The sequence below is a fragment of the Ranitomeya imitator genome, chromosome 1 (assembly GCF_032444005.1).
Source record: "Ranitomeya imitator isolate aRanImi1 chromosome 1, aRanImi1.pri, whole genome shotgun sequence".
Lineage (NCBI taxonomy): Eukaryota > Metazoa > Chordata > Amphibia > Anura > Dendrobatidae > Ranitomeya > Ranitomeya imitator.
The window spans coordinates 640,369,368-640,388,012 of NC_091282.1; the positions used below are offsets into that span (position 1 = coordinate 640,369,368).

Genomic DNA, 18,645 nt, shown 5'->3' on the forward strand with positions numbered 1-18,645 from the left:
CTTTAGGCTGCAAGTCCATCCCCCATGGTCAAGTGCTTAAAAGATACCACTAAATAGAAAGACCTATATTGGTGGAAGCATGTGATAGATTTTGAAAACAAAAACAAAAACAAAAAGTTGAATACTCAGGTGAGCAGTGGGAGTAAAACTGGCCACGTTTAATCCGATGGATAAGAAAGAAAGAACAACCCCTTTAAGTACATAACTATTTTAATTCTACAACTCCTGGCAAAAATTATGGAATCACCGGCCTTGGAGGATGTTCATTCTGTTGTTTAATTTTGAAGAAAGGAAAAAAAAAAAAAAAGCAGATCACAGACATGGCACAAAACTAAAGTCATTTCAAATGGCAACTGTCTGGCTTTAAGAAACACTAAAAGAAATCAAGAACAAAAAATGTGGTAGTCAGTAATGGTTTAACCAAGCATAGGGAAAAAAAATTATGGAATCACTCAATTATGCAGAAAAAAATATGGAATCATGAAAAACAAAAATACACTCCAAAACATCACTAGTATTGTGTTGCACCACCTCTGGCTTTTATAACAGCTTGCAGTCTCTGAGGCATGGACTTAATGAGTGTCACACAGGACTTCATCAATCTGGCTCCAACTTTCTCTGCTGTTGCCAGATCAGCTTTGCAGGTTGGAGCCTTGTCATGGACCATTTTCTTCAACTTCCACCAAAGATTTTCAATTGGATTGAGATCCGGACTATTTGCAGGCCATGACATTGACCTTATGTGTCTTTTTTCAAGGAATGTTTGCACAGGTGCTCTATGGCAGGATGAATTATCTTGAAAAATGATTTAATCATCCCCAATCATCAGATAAGAAAAGTATCCAAAATATCACCATAAACTTGTGCATTTATTGAAGATACAATGACAGCCATCTCCCCAGTGCCTTTACCTGACATGCAGCCCCATATCATCAATGACTGTGGAAATCTGCATGTTCTCTTCAGGCAGTCATCTTTATAAATCTCATTGTAACGGCACCAAACAAAAGTTCCAGCATCATCACCTTGCCCAATGCAGATTCGCGATTCATCACTGAATATGACTTTCATCCAGTCATCCACAGTCCACGATTGCTTTTCCTTAGCCCATTGTAACCTTGTTTTTTCTGTTTAGGTGTTAATGATGGCTTTTGTTTAGCTTTCCTGTATGTAAATCCCATTTCCTTTAGGCGGTTTCTTACAGTTCGGTCAGACATTGACTCCAGTTTCCACCCATTCGTTCCTCATTTGTTTTATAGTGCATTTCCTGTTTCGGAGACATATTGCTTTAACCCCCTTCATGACCCAGCCTATTTTGACCTTAACGACCTGGCCATTTTTTGCAATTCTGACCAGTGTCCCTTTATGAGGTAATAACTCGGGAATACTTCAACGGATCGTAGCGATTCAGAGATTGTTTTTTCGTGACATATTGGGCTTCATGTTAGTGGTAAATTTAGGTCGATAATTTTTGCATTTATGTGTGTAAAAACAAACAAAAAAAAAAACGGAAATTTGGCAAAAAATTTCGCAATTCTCCAGTTTTGAGTTTTTATTCTGTTAAACCAGAGAGTTGTGTCAATGACAAAATAGTTAATAAACAACAACATTTCCCACATGTCTACTTTACATCAGCACAATTTTGGAAACAAGTTTTTGCTAGGAAGTTAAGGGTTAAAATTGGACCAGCGATTTCTCATTTTTACAGCAAAATTTACTAAATTTTTTTTTTTTTAAGGGACCACCTCACATTTGAAGTCAGTTTGAGGGGGTCTATGGCTGAAAATACCCAAAAGTGACACCATTCTAAAAACTGCACCCCTCAAAACCACATTCAAGAAGTTTATTAACCCTTCAGGTGGTTCACAGCAGCAGAAGCAACATGGAAGGAAAAAATGAACATTTAACGTTTTAGTCACAAAAATGATCTTTTAGCAACAATTTTTTTAATGTTACCAAGGTTAAAATGAGAAACTGGACACCGAAAGTTATTGTACAATTTGTCCTGAGTACGCCGATACCCCATATGTGGGGGCGGGGGGGGGGAACCACTGTTTGGGCGCACGGCAGGGCTCGGAAAGGAAGGCACGCCATTTGACTTTGAATGGAAAATTAGCTCCAATCATTAGCGGACACCATGTCGCAGTTTAAGAGCCCCTGTGTGTCTAAACTTTGGAGCTCCCCCACAAGTGACCCCATTTTAAAAACTAGACCCCCCCCTCAAGGAGCTTCTCTAGATGTGTGGTGAGCACTTTGAATCCCCAAGTGCTTCACAGTTTATAACGCAGAGCCGTGAAAAAAAATATAATTTTTCTTTCTTCAAATTGATTTTTTTTAGCCCGCAATTTATTTTTGACAAGGATGACAGGAGAAATTGGACCTCAAAAGTTGTTGACCAGTTTGTCTTGAGTATGCTGGTACCCCATATGTGGGGGTAAACCACTGTTTGGGCACACGTTGGGGTTCGGAAGGAAGGGAGCACCATTTGACTTTTTGAATGCAAGATTGGCTGGAATCAATAGTGGCGCCATGTCATGTTTGGAGACCCCCTTATGTGCCTAAACAGTGGAAACCCCTCAATTCTAACTCCAACACATCCCTAATCCCAACTCTAACCATGACCCTAATCACAACCCTAACCCCAACACACCCCTAACCCCAACCATAACCCTAACCCTAATTCCAACCCTAAGGCTGTGCACCCACGTTGCTGATGTGTGTGGATTTTTAAGCACCGTTTTTGAAAAATCCGCAGGTAAAATGCACTGCGTTTTACTGCAGATTTCCAATGTTTTTTGTGCGTATTTCACCAGCGGATTCCTATACAGGAACAGGTGTTAAACACTGCGGAATCCGCACAAAGAATTGACATGCTGTGGAAAATACCGAGCAGTATTTTCCGCACCATGGGCACAGCGGACAGTACATGGTACTGTAAATGTGATTGAAAACTGGTACGAATCCACAGCGGCCAATCAGCACCGTGTGCTAACCCTAATTGCAACCCTAACAGAAAGATAAAAATAAATATATTTATTTTATTATATTCCCTACCTAAGGGGGTGATCAAGGGGTGTTTATTTACAATTTTTTATTTTTATTTTGATCACTAATGATTTATCATAGTGATCAAAATGAATGAACGAACAAATCTGATGGCAGATTTGGCGGGTGCACTGCGGATGCGCCCACCATTTTTGAAGATGGTGGCACCCATACTAGAAGCCGGATGTACCGGGGGGGGTTTGGGTTGGACAGGACAGAGGGGAGACGATTGCAGTGGAGGAAATAAGGGAGGGTAGGGAACACTGGCAGCGGCGATCTGCAGTCGGTGGCAGATCATATTGCAGCGTCGGCCATGGCTGGATTGTAATATTTCACCAATTTTCATTGGCTGTTGAAAGTGGAAGAGCGATCATAGCCATGGGAGGGGGGGCAAAGCCACCTCCCCCCCCCCCCCCCCCCCCCGGGCTCAAGTATCACTCCCCCTGTCCCTGCAGGTCGGGTGAAATTTCAGTTAACCCTTTCACACGATCTGCAGGAATGCTATACTGCCATGACGCCACATAGGTGTCACAGGTCGGATTGGCACCGACTTTCATGACGCCTACGAGGTGTCACAGGTCGAGAAGGGGTTAAGTTTCTGGTCTTGACGCTTTGATGTCTTCCTTGGTCTACCAGTATGTTTGGCCTTTAACAACCTTCCCATGTTTGTATTTGGTCCAGATTTTAGACACAGCTGACTGAACAACCAACATCTTTTGCAACATTGCGTGATGATTTACCCTCTAAGAGTTTGATAATCCTCTCCTTTGTTTCAATTGATATCTCATGTTGGAGCCATGATTCATGTCAGTCCACTTGATGCAACAGCTCTCCAAGGTGTGATCACTCCTTTTTAGATGCAGACTAACGAGCAGATCTCATTTGAAGCAGGTGTTATTTTTGGGTATGAAATTTTACAAGGTGATTCCATTACTTTTTCCCAATGCCTTACTAAAAAAAAAAAAAAAAAAAAAAGGGGGGAACCATTACTACCACATTTTTTTGGTTTTGGATTTCTTTGAGTGTTTCTTAAAGCCAGAAAGTTGCCATTTGAAATTACTTTAGTTGTGCCATGTCTGTGATCTGCTTTTTATTCTACAAAATTAAACAACTGAATGAACATCCTCCAAGGCCAGTGATTCCATTGTTTTTGATAGGGATTGTATACATTTTAGAAAGGTCTTAAAAATTAAGTAGTACCTCTAGTCTCATGACCCACATTCATATCCGTAGGGAATGCCTGGCTTATGTTATAAGGAGGCAGTTCAGAAAGACGACATTAAGTCACTGTGATGATTATTTAATGCTAAGACTTCTCTTCTGATCCATAATGTGAGGGCTGTGTGCCGACTGTGCTTTGAAGTTGCAGACTAAGTTGATTCCTTACCAGAGGGAATTAGCGAGGGGTTATGAATAACTACTGTGGATTTGATTCCAGACAAATTTAATTAACCCGGTCTATAAATTTTTTTTTTTTTTTTATCATTAGACATCTACGGTTTATACACCCCTAGCGTAAGAAACAGGTTGCAGGTCTACTAAAAGAATGATCTGTGAATGGTACTACTCATGGAGTCCTTAAGAATGACATGCATCATAAGGTCTTTGTGGATGACACTATGGGATCCTTATGACTGGCACTATTCATGGGATCCTAATGGCTTGGCTGACATTGATCATTGGGTCCTTCTGGCCAACACTGATCATAAGATCCTTCTAAGGCCGGGGTCACACTTGCAAGTTCAATGCGAGAAACTCACGCGAGTCTCTTACCTCAAGTCCCGGCACTCAGGACCGCAGTGCTGTTAGCACTGCCAGAACTTGATGTGCGAGTTTCTTGCATTGAACTCGCATGTGTGACCCTGGCCTGACTCATGATTCATAGGATCCTAGAGTCCCTCTGGCTACAGCTATTCATGTAGGCCTTCTAGCTGACACTATCCACTGGGTTCTCCTAGCAAACACCATTTCTGGAGTCCTTCTTGCCAACATTACGTACTCATGGGATCTTCTTGCTGACACGAACTGTGATGTTCTTCTGACCGACACTATTCATTGTGTTCTATAGGAGGCTACCATTTTGGAGTCTTCTGGAGGTGATTATTGATTGAGATACTGTTTGTTTTTTTTGACTGTGGTATCAAAGATGGTAAAGTACAAGAATCAAAAATCTCTTCCTGGCCAGCATCTGCCATGGGCTCAACTTCTCAGCCTTCACTGTACAGCTCCTTTGACAATTTCAACTTTCACCATGTATGTGAGAAAAATGTTATACGCTACCAGTAATAACTATCAAAGAGCAAAAATATTCATACTACACCGATCTGGTATCCACTCTGGTACTCCATGGCATCCCGATCAAGGAAGAACAAAGTTCTTCAGCGGGCATTTCAATGCTGATCTCCTGGGTGCCTCTTGCAATGTCAAAGGTTGCTTGAGCACTAGCCAATAGTCTTCATAACATGCATCACGCCATGGCTTTGTGATGTCACAGATGCTTATTAATTGCAAAAAGTGTACAGGATGATTACCACGGATGTTCGCTGAATCAGAGTAGTGGAAACCAGATCAGGGTAGTGCAAATCTGTTTGCTTGTCTCCATTAATAATTCAAACCAAGAGAAAACTGTAAAATCAAAGAATTTTTCTTTAATTGAAAAAAAAATTATATATATTGACAAATAAATACAGAATTGATGCATAAACTAGAAAAAAAAACAAAACACGTATTGAGAGACATCTACCTGGGGAAAAGAAGAATCCTTGTAGCTAGCGGTACTACATTCTCTAGCCATGTGTTTTACATACATAAAAATTGTATAAAATGTTAAGAGTTACATAGTCAAAGAAGATCCTTTTTTTCATGCGAGCTGGTAAGTTTTGGAGAGTTTGACATTTTATTCACAAATTAAGACATGGACTCCTTCCATAAAATCATAATATCAAAAGAACTTGTACAATTTTTACCCTTAGCTAACCTAAGGCATAACCTAAGACAGTAACCCCATCGATAATTGCAGCCAATAGATTAGGTACAAATTGGAGTAAATGAGCACATCCATATGTCGCAGTCCAAGTGTGGTCCAGCCATACGCATCATGACCTAAACTCAACCACCATACTGTATGAGGCTGTTGAGTTGGGGTCAGGAGACCATTGACCCATCCACGACACAGATTTGTGAATGTAGCCCAAGTCTCACTTCTAAAGGCTACGTCGGCCCGTGTCTTATTTATCTCCATTTTACATGCACACAACTTGCACATGTCTTATTATCCAGTGCATCTTATAGTATAAAATACAGCAAGACACCTTCAGGTATCACTACTTATTCACATCTTTGCCAAATTATTGCTACCGAGAGTTTTCCAGGCGACCCTTCTTTTCGTAAAATAGGCAAAATATGGTCTTCCATTCAGAATGGCCGACAGAAGGTTTCTGCCCCCCACCCAAAAAAAATTTAAAAATGTTTGGAATGGTCCATCTAATCTCCGGATCAACTTTTTTACTTTATCACATAACAGACAATTCAATTGTTAACTCTTGTCAATTCACAGTCTTGTTAATGCCACTCCTTGGTGCCCAATTTCTACCATCTTCCAATGAGTAAATGAAAGATGGTAGACATTACAGGAGAAGCATTGGCATGTTGCTGTAAACGGGGTACTCTCTGCTTCATAATATATGTGTTATATGGGAGTCAGACTATCGGCTGCAGAAGGTGGTGCCTCAGGTCCCTTGGGCAGTTCACTGGTTTTATTCTCTGATGTAAATTCGTGTGCAGACGACGTCATCGGCGGTCATGGTCTGTAGAAAGAATGAAGGAAGGTTAATGTTTAATATAACCTTAGGGTCAACATGGGTAGGTCAATTAAAAACAGCACATGAAGGCAGGGGTATAACAACTGCAGTCACAGGTCAGCAGAGGGGGTCTGGGTGTGAGCCATTCTCTGACGTCAAGTCCGTGCTCGGCAATACACGCTACTGGCCACTCAGGCCACCAGCTGAGGCTGGCGTGCATGGCAGTGACATCACGTGCTCCTGTGCTTGCATGTTGAAGTCAACTGTACTTCAGAAGAGGAGGTAGCACAGTGGGGGAGCAGAGGTTTTTTTTTCTTACAGCAGCAGAACGGGGATACATACATAAATTTCAAATCTTGCACTGGGGCTCATCGGACTCAAGTTATGCCACTGTATGAAGACTCAAATGACTTAGGATTAACATGGTTAGCTTGAAAAGAAAGTATTAGTTTGTAGTCTCATTGAATTACTTTAGAGTCAACATGGGTAGCTCAATAGGAATGATATCTATTGACTCAATGACTATGGTCAATATCGGGGGCTTAAAATGAACAGCATCTGAACACTTATTGAATGGCCATGTGGTCAACCGAATTATTTTAGGACCAACAGTAACTGTAGACTCCGTGAAGTAAAAAAAAAAAAAAACCCAATGGTTTGCCAACGTGATTGGCCAGATTTGGAATATCCAAAAGACCCATTAAGGTGTGGAAGCCTCTGAAAAATGAGTACACACCTCCAATTATGCATTTATTGGTTGTTCCAATCCATGGATCCCGACATTGAGGGAATGATGGACTATTATGCCGAAGCAGCCACACAGAAGAAGGTTTGTGGTTCAACAACCCTTGAGTGAAAGATTATGCCAATGCAGTCATACGTTTTCGTACATCTTGGCCTTTGCACATTTTTTTTTTTTTCAGCGACAGGGTAAAAATATGAAGACTTTCTGGGAACGTTATGGAAAGGTCCTTTCATTGATGAATGACTAACAGATCAACCTGTTTCTAGACCATAGTGCTATCTGCATTAAAATATTGACCATAAATTACTGTCCGTTTTGACTTGGATGATTGAGCTAAAGTTTGGCTTACTGCATTTATGGTTGTTAAAGTTAGGGGTCAATGGTCCTGTAACATACATGATGAGATCAATGTTCCTGATAGCTGATTACCAAGTTTACTCTTAGGCTTGGGTCACATTTGCGAGTGCAAAGCAAGAAACTCACACGAGTCTCTTGCATCAACACCCGGCACTTGGGACCAGAGCATTCAGCTGAATGTATTTCTATACAGCTGAACGCTCTGGTCCCGAGTGCTGGTTATTGATGCGAGTGACCCGTGCGAGTTTCTTGCATTGTACACGCAAGTGTGACCCCGGCCTTAGTGGTGAAGTATCAGGGCTGGTTCTTACCAGGATAAGTTCTCCATCGTTGGTCAGTTCTCTTGTCCAGGAAGTCTTGGGACCATCCCCTTTGAGAAGCTTCTGTTCACACACAATCTTGTTCTCACTTTCCCATTTGGCCAAGCTCTGAAGAGAGACAAAGATAAGAGAAGGAGACACTTAAGTTACCATAAACAGACAGGTCCTCCATAGGAGCATACCCAAAACCATGGCCATCATCCATCAAATGCAGGAGACAGCAACCAACCTCATCCTTGAGAAATTTAACACTCAATTGACTCCTCTTCCACATTTCTCTGATTCATCAATGTCTGACTGGAAAGTGAATGGGGGCAGGGAGACAAATCATTACCAGCTCACTGATTGATCCAAGAGTGTGCACAGACCAGACCTGATAAATTCCAAGGTTGTGGCATGAAAGTATTGGCTGATGTCAAATCCTAGAATACCTTGTATGTTCAGATTGACCAAGCACTTCATGTTCATTCAGTGGAGCAGTTTCCCATGAGTTTACAGTTCAATGTAAACCTATGGGAAACCAAAGACGCTGTGCACATGCTGCGGGAAAAAAAACAAAACGTGCGGAAACACAACAGTTTACATTCCGCAGCATGTCACTTCTTTCTGCGGATTCCGCAGTGGTTTTACAGCTGCTCCTATAGGAAACTGCAGAAAAACCGTGGTAAATTTGCAGCAAAAATGCAGTGTTTTGCCCTGCAGATTTATCAAATCTGCTGTGGAAAAATCCGCAGTGGCCTAGAATACGTGTGCACATACCCTTACTGTTTGTAAATGGTTTTTAGCCATTTTTGAATATTAAGTGTACAAACTGCCTATTTTTACAAGCATTACACAATATCCATAGGTGAATATGGGGGAAACCCTTTAAAGTGAGAAAAGGTAGGCAGCTTCTCAGATCCTAAATCTGCTATCTGAGGGTTATGTGACCTAACTAAGGAAGGCTGGGAACAGGCAAGTTTTAGTGTAGATACTGATGAATGGTACAAACCATTTTTTGTTATGCAAAATAAAAGCACTGTCCCCACATACTTAACATCTAACAAAAAATGATGCGACATGTTGAATTAAGTAGTGTCTAGTACCTAATCAATGAAGCATCTACCCTGGGTGTTTTGCCCAGAGCCTCAAGTCTTTTGGTGCCATTAAGTCTTTTCTGTCTCCAGTGCCCAAAGTTGGTACAAGTCCCAACAGCTATGCATAAAAAAAAAAAACTCTAACACCCCACCTTGTCCTTCTCTAAACTATAGGCACACCATAAGGTCCATCAAAAAATGATTTTTTTGTGTCTGCCATAGATCAAGGCTGACTTGCAACATCTCATTGCATTTTCTTAGTAATCTCGCTCATTATTATAAGAACACAAGATAGGTGCAATATATTAGACAAAAGAATGAACAGAAATCTAATGGTCACTACTCCTTGCCAATTCTCCTGGATCTCTCTGTAGCATTCGACACTATGGCTCATCAGCTTCTCCTCACTATGCTCCGCACCATCGGCCTCAATGACACCGTTCTCTCCTTGTTCTCCTATTATAGCACCATTTATTCCATGGCGCTTTACATGTGAAGTGGTATACATACAAAAAACAGGTACAATAATCTTGAACAATACAAGTCACAACTGGTACAGGAGGAGAGAGGACCCTGCTCCTCTTACCTCTGACTGCTCCTTCACTATATATTTTGCTGGCTCCTCTCCCCCTTACTGTTAGGATTCCTCAAAGACCAGTCCTAGGCCCCTTCCTCTTCTACTAATGGTTTGTCCAACAGACGCTGTACATAAGGAGATTTGGTTTCAGTACCATCTCTGCTGATGACAGATTAAACACCTCTACTGCATTACTACAAAATATCAGTGATTATTCTCTGAATTCTACGCCCAACATTGCCATTTCCATGTGACATTCTACCATTACTCCCCAGCAACATTTCCACTGTTCCTTAACCCACTACATGTGATCACTCAGGTCACCCATCCCTCAAAAATATATCTAAAATTTGACCAGACTATTGCAACTCTTGGTCTCTCCCTCCAATCCCTTCTGAATGCAGCAGCTAGGATCATATTTCTTTCCAACAGTTACACCAGTGACTCTACCCTGTGCCATTCATTGCACTGGTTACCAATCCACTGCAAAGTTCAATACAAATGCATTATTCTCACCCAAAGCGCTCCACAGCACCAACCTACATCTACTCCCTCATCTCAGTCTACCTTCCCACCCGTGCCTTCCATTCTGCTAATCACCAAAGACTAAGGGTACCGTCTCACAGTGGCACTTTGGTCGCTACGACGGCACGATCCGTGACGTTCCAGCGATATACTTACGATCTCGCCGTGTCTGACACGCTACTGCGATCAGGGATCCCGCTGAGAATCGTACGTCGTAGCAGATCGTTTGAAACTTTTTCGTCGTCAAGTGTCCCGCTGTGGCGGCATGATCGCATCGTGTAACAAAGGTGTGCATGATATTCTCCACCTCTGCTGATTTTACATCGCAAATACGTCATGAAATTAATCGCTCCAGCGCCGTGCATTGCGAAGTGTGACCGCAGTCTTCGACGCTGGAGCGATAATGGAGCGACGCTGGAGCGTCACGGATCGTGCCGTCGTAGCGACCAAAGTGCCACTGTGAGACGGTACCTTAACATTCTCAATTTGAACCTCCCACTGTCTCCAATACTTTGTGTGCTGCACCAATTCTCTGGATTGCACTACCCAGGACAATTCAATTAATCCATAATATCCACAGTCTAAGCATATCCTAAAAACGCATATTTTATTTTTTTATTTTTTAGACGGCCTACCAGCCTCTCCTCACTTAACTATCCCCGTTTTGCCCACACAAAATTTTCTTCAAGATGAGGACCCTCTTAGCATCTGTACACACCCTCCACTCACTTATTAGCTCTGTCTGTACTACTGATACTGGCTGGTCACTAGTTCATTCAGCATTGTGAATCCCCCTATGAATCTTAGGGATGGCTGGACCGTACAATATAATTTTTTTTTTTACCTTGTGTCTCTCCCATTTCCTCACAGATTTGAAAACAGGGCCCTCACTTTTGGCATCTTGATTTTAGGTGTTTCTGTAATGTTTGTCTATACAAGTCCCCACTAAAATATAATGTGCTGCGGAAAAAAAAAATTATAACAAGGAGAATTTCAATAGGAGTTACTGAAGCAAAGAGGAGTCACGTCTCAGATAATGAGATCAGAATCATGTACAACTTGAGGAAACTGTGTGACCCATCCCTAGACTTGTCATGCCTGAAGAAGCCCATCTGAAGCCTTTGTTCTAGGTGGCACCTTGCCATCAGTTGTCCTTCTCTTTATTACAAGGTAACGACTTCCGACAATGGATATTTATCAGTCTCGTAATGGGTTTTAACAGTTTCTCAATGCCCTTAGTATAATGAGTTATATTAAAAATGGGCCTTCTGGGGATACGTGGATGATAAATGAGGCCATCACACCACTTAGGGTCTAATGTGCATTAATGCTTTGTCAATTTATAATTCCGTTTAAAGGTAACCCTAAAATTACCTGAATACCGTTCCTTTAAAGAAAACCCATCACTTGCTACAGATTATATATAATTTTTTTTTTTTACCCAATGTAAAGGCCCTTGTTCTCCTGAATCCAGCAATGTTTCTTTCTGTGCCTCTGTTCCAGAGATATGACCTCATGTTATCTGCATATAAATCTAGTCTTATTAGCCAACTGGGTTAGTCACCCATGACGTATAAACAAAGTCCACGCCTATTTGGCTAAACTGACTATTTACATAAAAGGGAAGAGGAGGCCATATCTCAAGAACAAAAGAGGGCTAGGAAAAAAAAAAAAAAAAAAAAAAAAAAAAAAACAAACACCATCTCTCTCTATATATCCATTATATCACTGCATTCAGGAGAACAGCAGGATTTACACCAGGTAAACAAAACTACATATTTATGGCAAGTGACAGGTCCCCTATAAATTTAATTTATCATGAAATCAGTACTCTGGTTCCTATCGACTGAAAGTGACAGTTAAACCTTAGGCAGAAGGATATAAAGAGAAGATCCTGAAACTGAAAATAATGGTCATTCTAGGCTCCACCTAGGTTCTTCAGAGAAGAATCCAAAGAAAAAAAAAATGGTTTTTTTTTCTATATTCCACCTAATAAAAGATCCCTCTGACAAAATACAGGAGTCTTTCTAGGCTCCATCTACAGGGAGGAGGTCTCGGGAGGGGGGGAAATAAAAGTGTGATCAGCCCCTTTAAGAGAATAAAGTTATAAATTTCAATACTAAAATCTAAAAAATGTCCCGTAATAATATTTCCCTCTTCCTTGTACTTGTGAATTAAGTATCGTAAGAAGCATTTGGCTTATGTATTCCATGCAAGATCAGGCATGGTCTCACATCGGTGCTGGATTTCTTTATGGCAACGGTTCAACATAACCTCACCTTACCCAACCACAAATGGCTTCACGGAAAGCAATCCAGGAGAACTGCAATTTCCCCTCTGCTAAAATAGTTACTCAAGGATTGCCTAAAACTGTCCTGCACGGGACACGAGGGGCGTGAAGCTCCCAGTTTCTACCCTTCCAATATCGGGACTCCTTTAATTTCCATCCACTGACTGCGGTGAGAACACGGGGTTAATTGTGGAAATCGACACGTGGTAAAATAAATATCTTTATGACTCATTACCCCAGACAGGGGAAGCCAAATGATTCCTGCCCGCTTGTCACTAGCCTTTAATATATTATTAGAAATCTTCCAGCACGCCATAAAAACAGGAACGGATTTGGTCCATGATTTAATGGCGGGGATAGGCGTCCACCTAAAATAACGAGGATTTTTTTTTCTAATTTCTGCTGCAACAATGAGTGCTGTGTTTCAGGCACCTGCAAGCCAAAATCCAAAAATGGGTTTTATGGGGAATTTTTTTTTTTGGACACTCGCGAGCAAAATATAAAATAAATGACAGTATTAAATCTCATGTGGTCGGCAATAAAACGACTTGTCGGTGCAGGGATGGAAACGATCAGGTTCAGATTTCTATTCCACTGGGAACTTTGACTGAAAGCAGGAAGGAAGAGGTGCGATGCCGGTGACGTACAAGGATGAATGCAAGTCACAGGACCCACACAGGTTGGTGACTGGTACTGTTGTGGGGAGTCTGTGGCTGAAAAACAAAAACAGGCAGAGATGCTTACCTGTCTAAATAGGCCTCAATACAATTGCACTACCAGGGTGCAGCGGACCAAAGTAAAAATGGCAACTGCACAGGTGCAATACCAAATGAGACAGCCAACCTTTAATCATGGATTGGCCGTGTGGTACACCTATGCAAAAAAAAATAAATAAATAAAAAAAATATATACTCTATGTGGCAATGTTCACACAAGGAATGTAGAGCATCTGGTTCTCAGCCTATTAATGACACGCTATGGCAGGCTGCTCAGTGCCAACTATGAGAGCAGAGGCCAGTTTACAGAACCATTTGGGCCCAACTGCACCCTGAAAAAAAAAAAAAAAAAAAAAAAAAAAAAAATGATGTGCAAAAACATATCAATATATGCAAGGTATTGTTTGATATTCTGGCCACAGTATGTAAGCTGGCAACACACGTCAAGGGTCCTTACGTTTGCCAGTCCTACTCTAACATGAAAACCACAAAAAGGAAATAATGCGCCAATATTCAAGAAAAAAAAAAAAAAAAAAAGAAAAAAAAAAAAACAGGCAGAGATGCATTGCTTACCTTACCTGTTTGTTTTTTTCTTGAATATTGGAGGATGTTTTCCTCTTTGTGGTTTTCATGTTAGACTAGGAATGGCAAACATAAGGACCCTTGACGCGGATTGCCAGCTTACATATTATGGCCAGAATATCAACCAATACCTTACATATATGTTTTTTGCACTATATGTTTTTCACGGTGCAGTTGGGCCCAAATGGTTCTGTAAACTGTGGGCTCTGTTCACAGGTTGAGTCTATGGCTGCCAATGTTTTGGAGCATTTGGAGGGCATTGTTACAGGGCTCTCATAGGGCACTGGACACAATGGTATTGTTGGGAGTACTGCGATACGGCTTGTGGGGATGATGTAAGCCACAGTCAAAGGCACTGTTATGGGGTACTGTGGCTGGTACAGCTATGGGGGAGCACTGTTGGGATAATTATGGCTATATTATGTGCTGGAGAAATTACATTATTATGAATCGCTTAAAAAAAAGAAAAAAAAGCTACTATAGTAAATTGCACCATTATGGGATATGGCAGCTGGCCCTTTTTTTTGGTGTCGGGGATTGAAGAGCAGGGTGCTGCTACTGGGAAAGCGGTGTTGTGGGACTAATGAGTGACATTGTTTTGAGTCAACGGTTTGTGAAAACTGACTGATAAAGGGCACCATTTTGAGTCACTGTAAAAGGTACTGTGTTTTCTCATTGTTATGGGGACACTATGGATATCCATGTCCTACATCAATACTAACAATAAGGATATGCCGTCTGATCTGCACTACCCTCATTGTTTCCAGAAGAGGAGCAGTTCGCTACCTTACACTGACGACCATCTACCGTCTGCTCATCAAACTCTTCTCCGATTTTGAAGTTGATCTCGGTGGTGCGGACAGTCGTGGAGGTTTTGATGTAGAAGGTCTCATCTTCCTGTTTGATCTCCACTGCCGGTTTCGAGGCTGCAGCCACAGCTATTTTCCGCAGCATGACATTGACACCTGCGGCGAAACATGACTGTTAGTGGCGCCACCTATGACAAATTTTAAAATTACAGCTTTTACAATAATATTTAACCATTCATCAATAATCAGATTCCACCAAAGAATTTGACTTTTAAACAAATTTGGTTATAAAATATATTATACTTTGCTTTCGTGACAGGAAATTGGTGTTGTCAAATAGTTCATTAAAAAGGTCACCCAGTGTCAGCTGATCTGTCAGCCGGTGGAGGAGACAGAACCCAGGCGCTCTTCCTCAGGACAGCTAATTTTATCCCCATTTGTCATAGGAACGTCTGTCAACGTAGTAGGGGGAATCCTATACCCCATTACATGACAGATGGATTCCTGCGATGCCCCTGCACCTGTGGGCAATTAGACCAAACTTGTAAAGTATATACTCACTTATCCCTTTAAAGAGAACCCATGACTTGCCATTAATGTTATCTGGTGTAAATCCTGATGTTCTCTGGAATCCGATGAGGTTTTTCTTTTGTTCCTGCGCCTCTTTGTTCCAGAGATGTGGCCTGCTTGGCTAAAAAGACTAGCTTTATATACAGAGAAGAGGCCATATCAGGAACAAAGGAAAAGTATTGCTGGATTGAGGAGAACAGTGACATTGTGTTTAACAGAGCCTAAGGCTAGTTTCATACTAGCGTTTGACAGTGCTGCGGATGAAAGCCTTCTTCCTCCTTCAGCTCCGCATACATACGTATGGCCTGCGTACCCAATGTTAAAGCTAGGGTACGCAGGACGCATGCAGACGTAGGCGGAGCTGAAGGAAGAGATGCGGCAGTGGGCGGGGCTTTATGGAGGAAGAAGGCTGCCATCCGCAGTCCTGCCGAATGCTAGTGTGAAACTAGTTAAATCTGCTTACTCAAGTACATAAAGATAATCGGGGTATTTTGGGAGAGATTTCAGTAGAAAGATGAATATTTCAACATTCTTTGTCTAAAAAAAAAATGAAATAAATAAATTCAAAAACAAACAAAAAAAAAAAAATAATCATTCATCTTACAACTTGTTTCCCAACCCTTGAAAAAGAGAATCTGGACAATTTTTGCATAAATAACCATCACGCTTGTGTTATTACGTTATTTTTAAAGCACATTGCCTGAAGGAAGTCAGTCAAGGGACGGGGCAGAGTGCTTGTCATTGCCGAAATATCTATATACATAATTGTCTAAGGGTCACTTCCGTCTGTCTGTCTTTGTCACGGTTATTCGTTCGCTGATTGGTCTCGGCAGCTGCTCGTCATGGCTGCCACGACCAATCAGCGACGGCCACAGTCCGATTATTCCCGCCCCTACACTCACTGCCCAGCACCCGCTCCATAATTCCCTCCACTCACACAGGGTTAATGGCTGCGGTAACGGCCTGCGGTGTAACACTCCGTTACCGCTGCTATTAACCCTGTGTGTCCCCAACTATTTACTATTGATGCTGCCTATGCAGCATCAATAGTAAAAATGTCATGTTAAAAAAAAAACAAAAAAAAAAAAACCTGCTATACTCACCCTCCGCCGCCTTTCCCGCTCCTCTGGACGCTCCCAGGACTGTGCCATTGCAAGCGTCAGCTTCTGGTGAGGTCCCGTCCCCGGGCTGGTGTGCGACAAGGACCTGCCGTGACGTCATGGTCATGTTACCGCGATGTCATCATAGGTCCTGCTCACACCAGCCCTGGGAGCGGAAGCTGGCGCTTGCAATGGAGTGGTCCTGGGAGCGTCCAGAGGAGCGGAAAAGGCGGCGGAGGGTGAGTATAGCAGGACTTCCAACGGGCCTTCTGGACAATATACTACGTGGCTCTGCTATATACACTACGTGACTATGCATATTCTAGAATACCCGATGCATTAGAATCGGGCCACCATCTTGTTTTTTTAATAAAAGGTAAAACAAATTGCTCTTGTGTTTAGGAGGAATGCTGAATACCATGAACAGGGCAGAGGAAGCATGCTAAAAACCGCCACGTGTGGGAAAGCACAAATCTAGAGATAAACGACCCAACATTCCTACGTGACAGCAAAAGACATACTTCACTGCAACTTCAAGTGCGCCACTCTGAAAGAGCCTGATGTTGGCCAATCTCAGAAGAAAAGACTACACTGAAAATTTGTTAATAGTTATTATTCTTATTGTTGTTATGGTTTTGATTTAATTAAAAAACAAAAAACATTAATTGTAAAATGATGTAATGTTGAGGGTCTGGCATTTTGATGGTCACCTTTTACTCTTTATTTTATTTTATTCCTGCTGCTCCCATGACTTCAGTGTTTTTTTTTTTTTAAATCAATCATACAGCCCCAAAGATAGGGGTCTCTCGAGCGTGTCTCAAGGGTGTGTCTTGAGCAACATCACTCAAGATGAGGAGACTTAAAGCTGCAATGCTCCTCTGGGAAAAATACTAATTATGCAAATGGTCTCTTCAGAGGGGAAGAGAACTAGAACTACAGTGCCACCTATTGGAAGGTAGCAATCCTACAAGTCAATGTTGACCCTTTAACGAGCCTTGTCACATGACTTCGGATAATAGCCAAACCAGAATCTCAATTTGCAGACACTGTTTCGGAGTACTGCCCCTTGTCAGTGCAAAGTGGAGATCTGGTTTGGCTGCGAGAGGCATCTGACCGATATCCAAGGAGTATCGTTTCTCCTATAAAGGTAGTGGAAGTTGAGGGCCATGTCCCAATGTAATCACTAGGTCCCAGTAGTTTAAATCTGCCCCTAGCTAAAGGTCCCTTTGATCTCAATGAAGATACTAGTACTGCTCTAGTTTATGTGGCAAGAATTTGGGTTCTCAGACTCCAGGACATGGGTGCGATCCCCACCTATTAAAAAAATTAAAAAAAACAAAAAAACAAAACAGAAATTGGTTGCCCTGGATGAAACTAGTTATGCTAAACCTCTCTGCTCTTTCCCCACTATGACCTCGACCAGGAGGGAGGCGAATCTCATAATTATGGATGATAGAGACGATATCTCCTTTCCCAAGAAAGCAGAAATAACGTTATTCTTGGAAATATACAATACTCGGATTGTGGAGCATCAAGAATCTGAACTCTAGGAAAATGAGAGGAGAAAATTAGTATCAGAAGGGATGACTAGTATGGCTTGTGAGGTCTTACCCTCCACAAGATACAAGTTCAGAGCAGACACATGATTTCGCCTCATCGGATGGAAAGTCACGTCTTTGTTTAGAGAGACCAGTATGATCCACCTCGGGACAAAGTGGACAGAGCTGTCATTTCCTCATAAGACTCATCTTGTCTGGAATGAATGAAGAATAAAGCCCTTGTTTGCTTGGTGCCTTGGCTGCTGATGGAGGTAAATTTGGCAGTCACTGAGCTCACGTTCCTCCTGTCAATTCAAAACTTCTATCATAGGTGGCCTGTGAACCTTTACAGCAACGATAAAAATGACATGGTTTTAACTTTGCCAGTCAATGAGTAGAGGACACAGCATTGCAGCCTTTACCTGGTTTACTGAAGATGTAACAGGACTCAGTCCAGGGCACCGGCAACAGGTACATTAGGTGTTCAGGCAGCCCAAAAACAAGTGAAATCCCCTTGCAAGTCAGGTTGGGAGCCTTCCACTGTGCGCTTGCTATAGTCCCTTGCTGTCTGTAATGTCCTAACAAGGTCCTGGTT

At 41.9% G+C, this 18,645-nt stretch overlaps 1 protein-coding gene across 1 annotated transcript in view; it reads right to left on the reverse strand.

Annotated features, from left to right (window-relative positions):
- Positions 1 to 5,673: 5,673 nt before the first annotated feature.
- The window catches only part of CRABP2 (cellular retinoic acid binding protein 2), a 29,468-nt gene continuing 16,496 nt past the window's right edge, over positions 5,674 to 18,645 (reverse strand). Inside the window, exons 2-4 of the mRNA XM_069727633.1 lie at positions 14,820 to 14,998; positions 8,259 to 8,375; positions 5,674 to 6,851 (exon numbers count right to left, since the gene is read on the reverse strand). Coding sequence (XP_069583734.1) covers positions 6,801 to 6,851; positions 8,259 to 8,375; positions 14,820 to 14,998 — 347 coding nt within the window. The 3' untranslated portion in view covers positions 5,674 to 6,800. The remainder of the gene's footprint in view (positions 6,852 to 8,258; positions 8,376 to 14,819; positions 14,999 to 18,645) is intronic.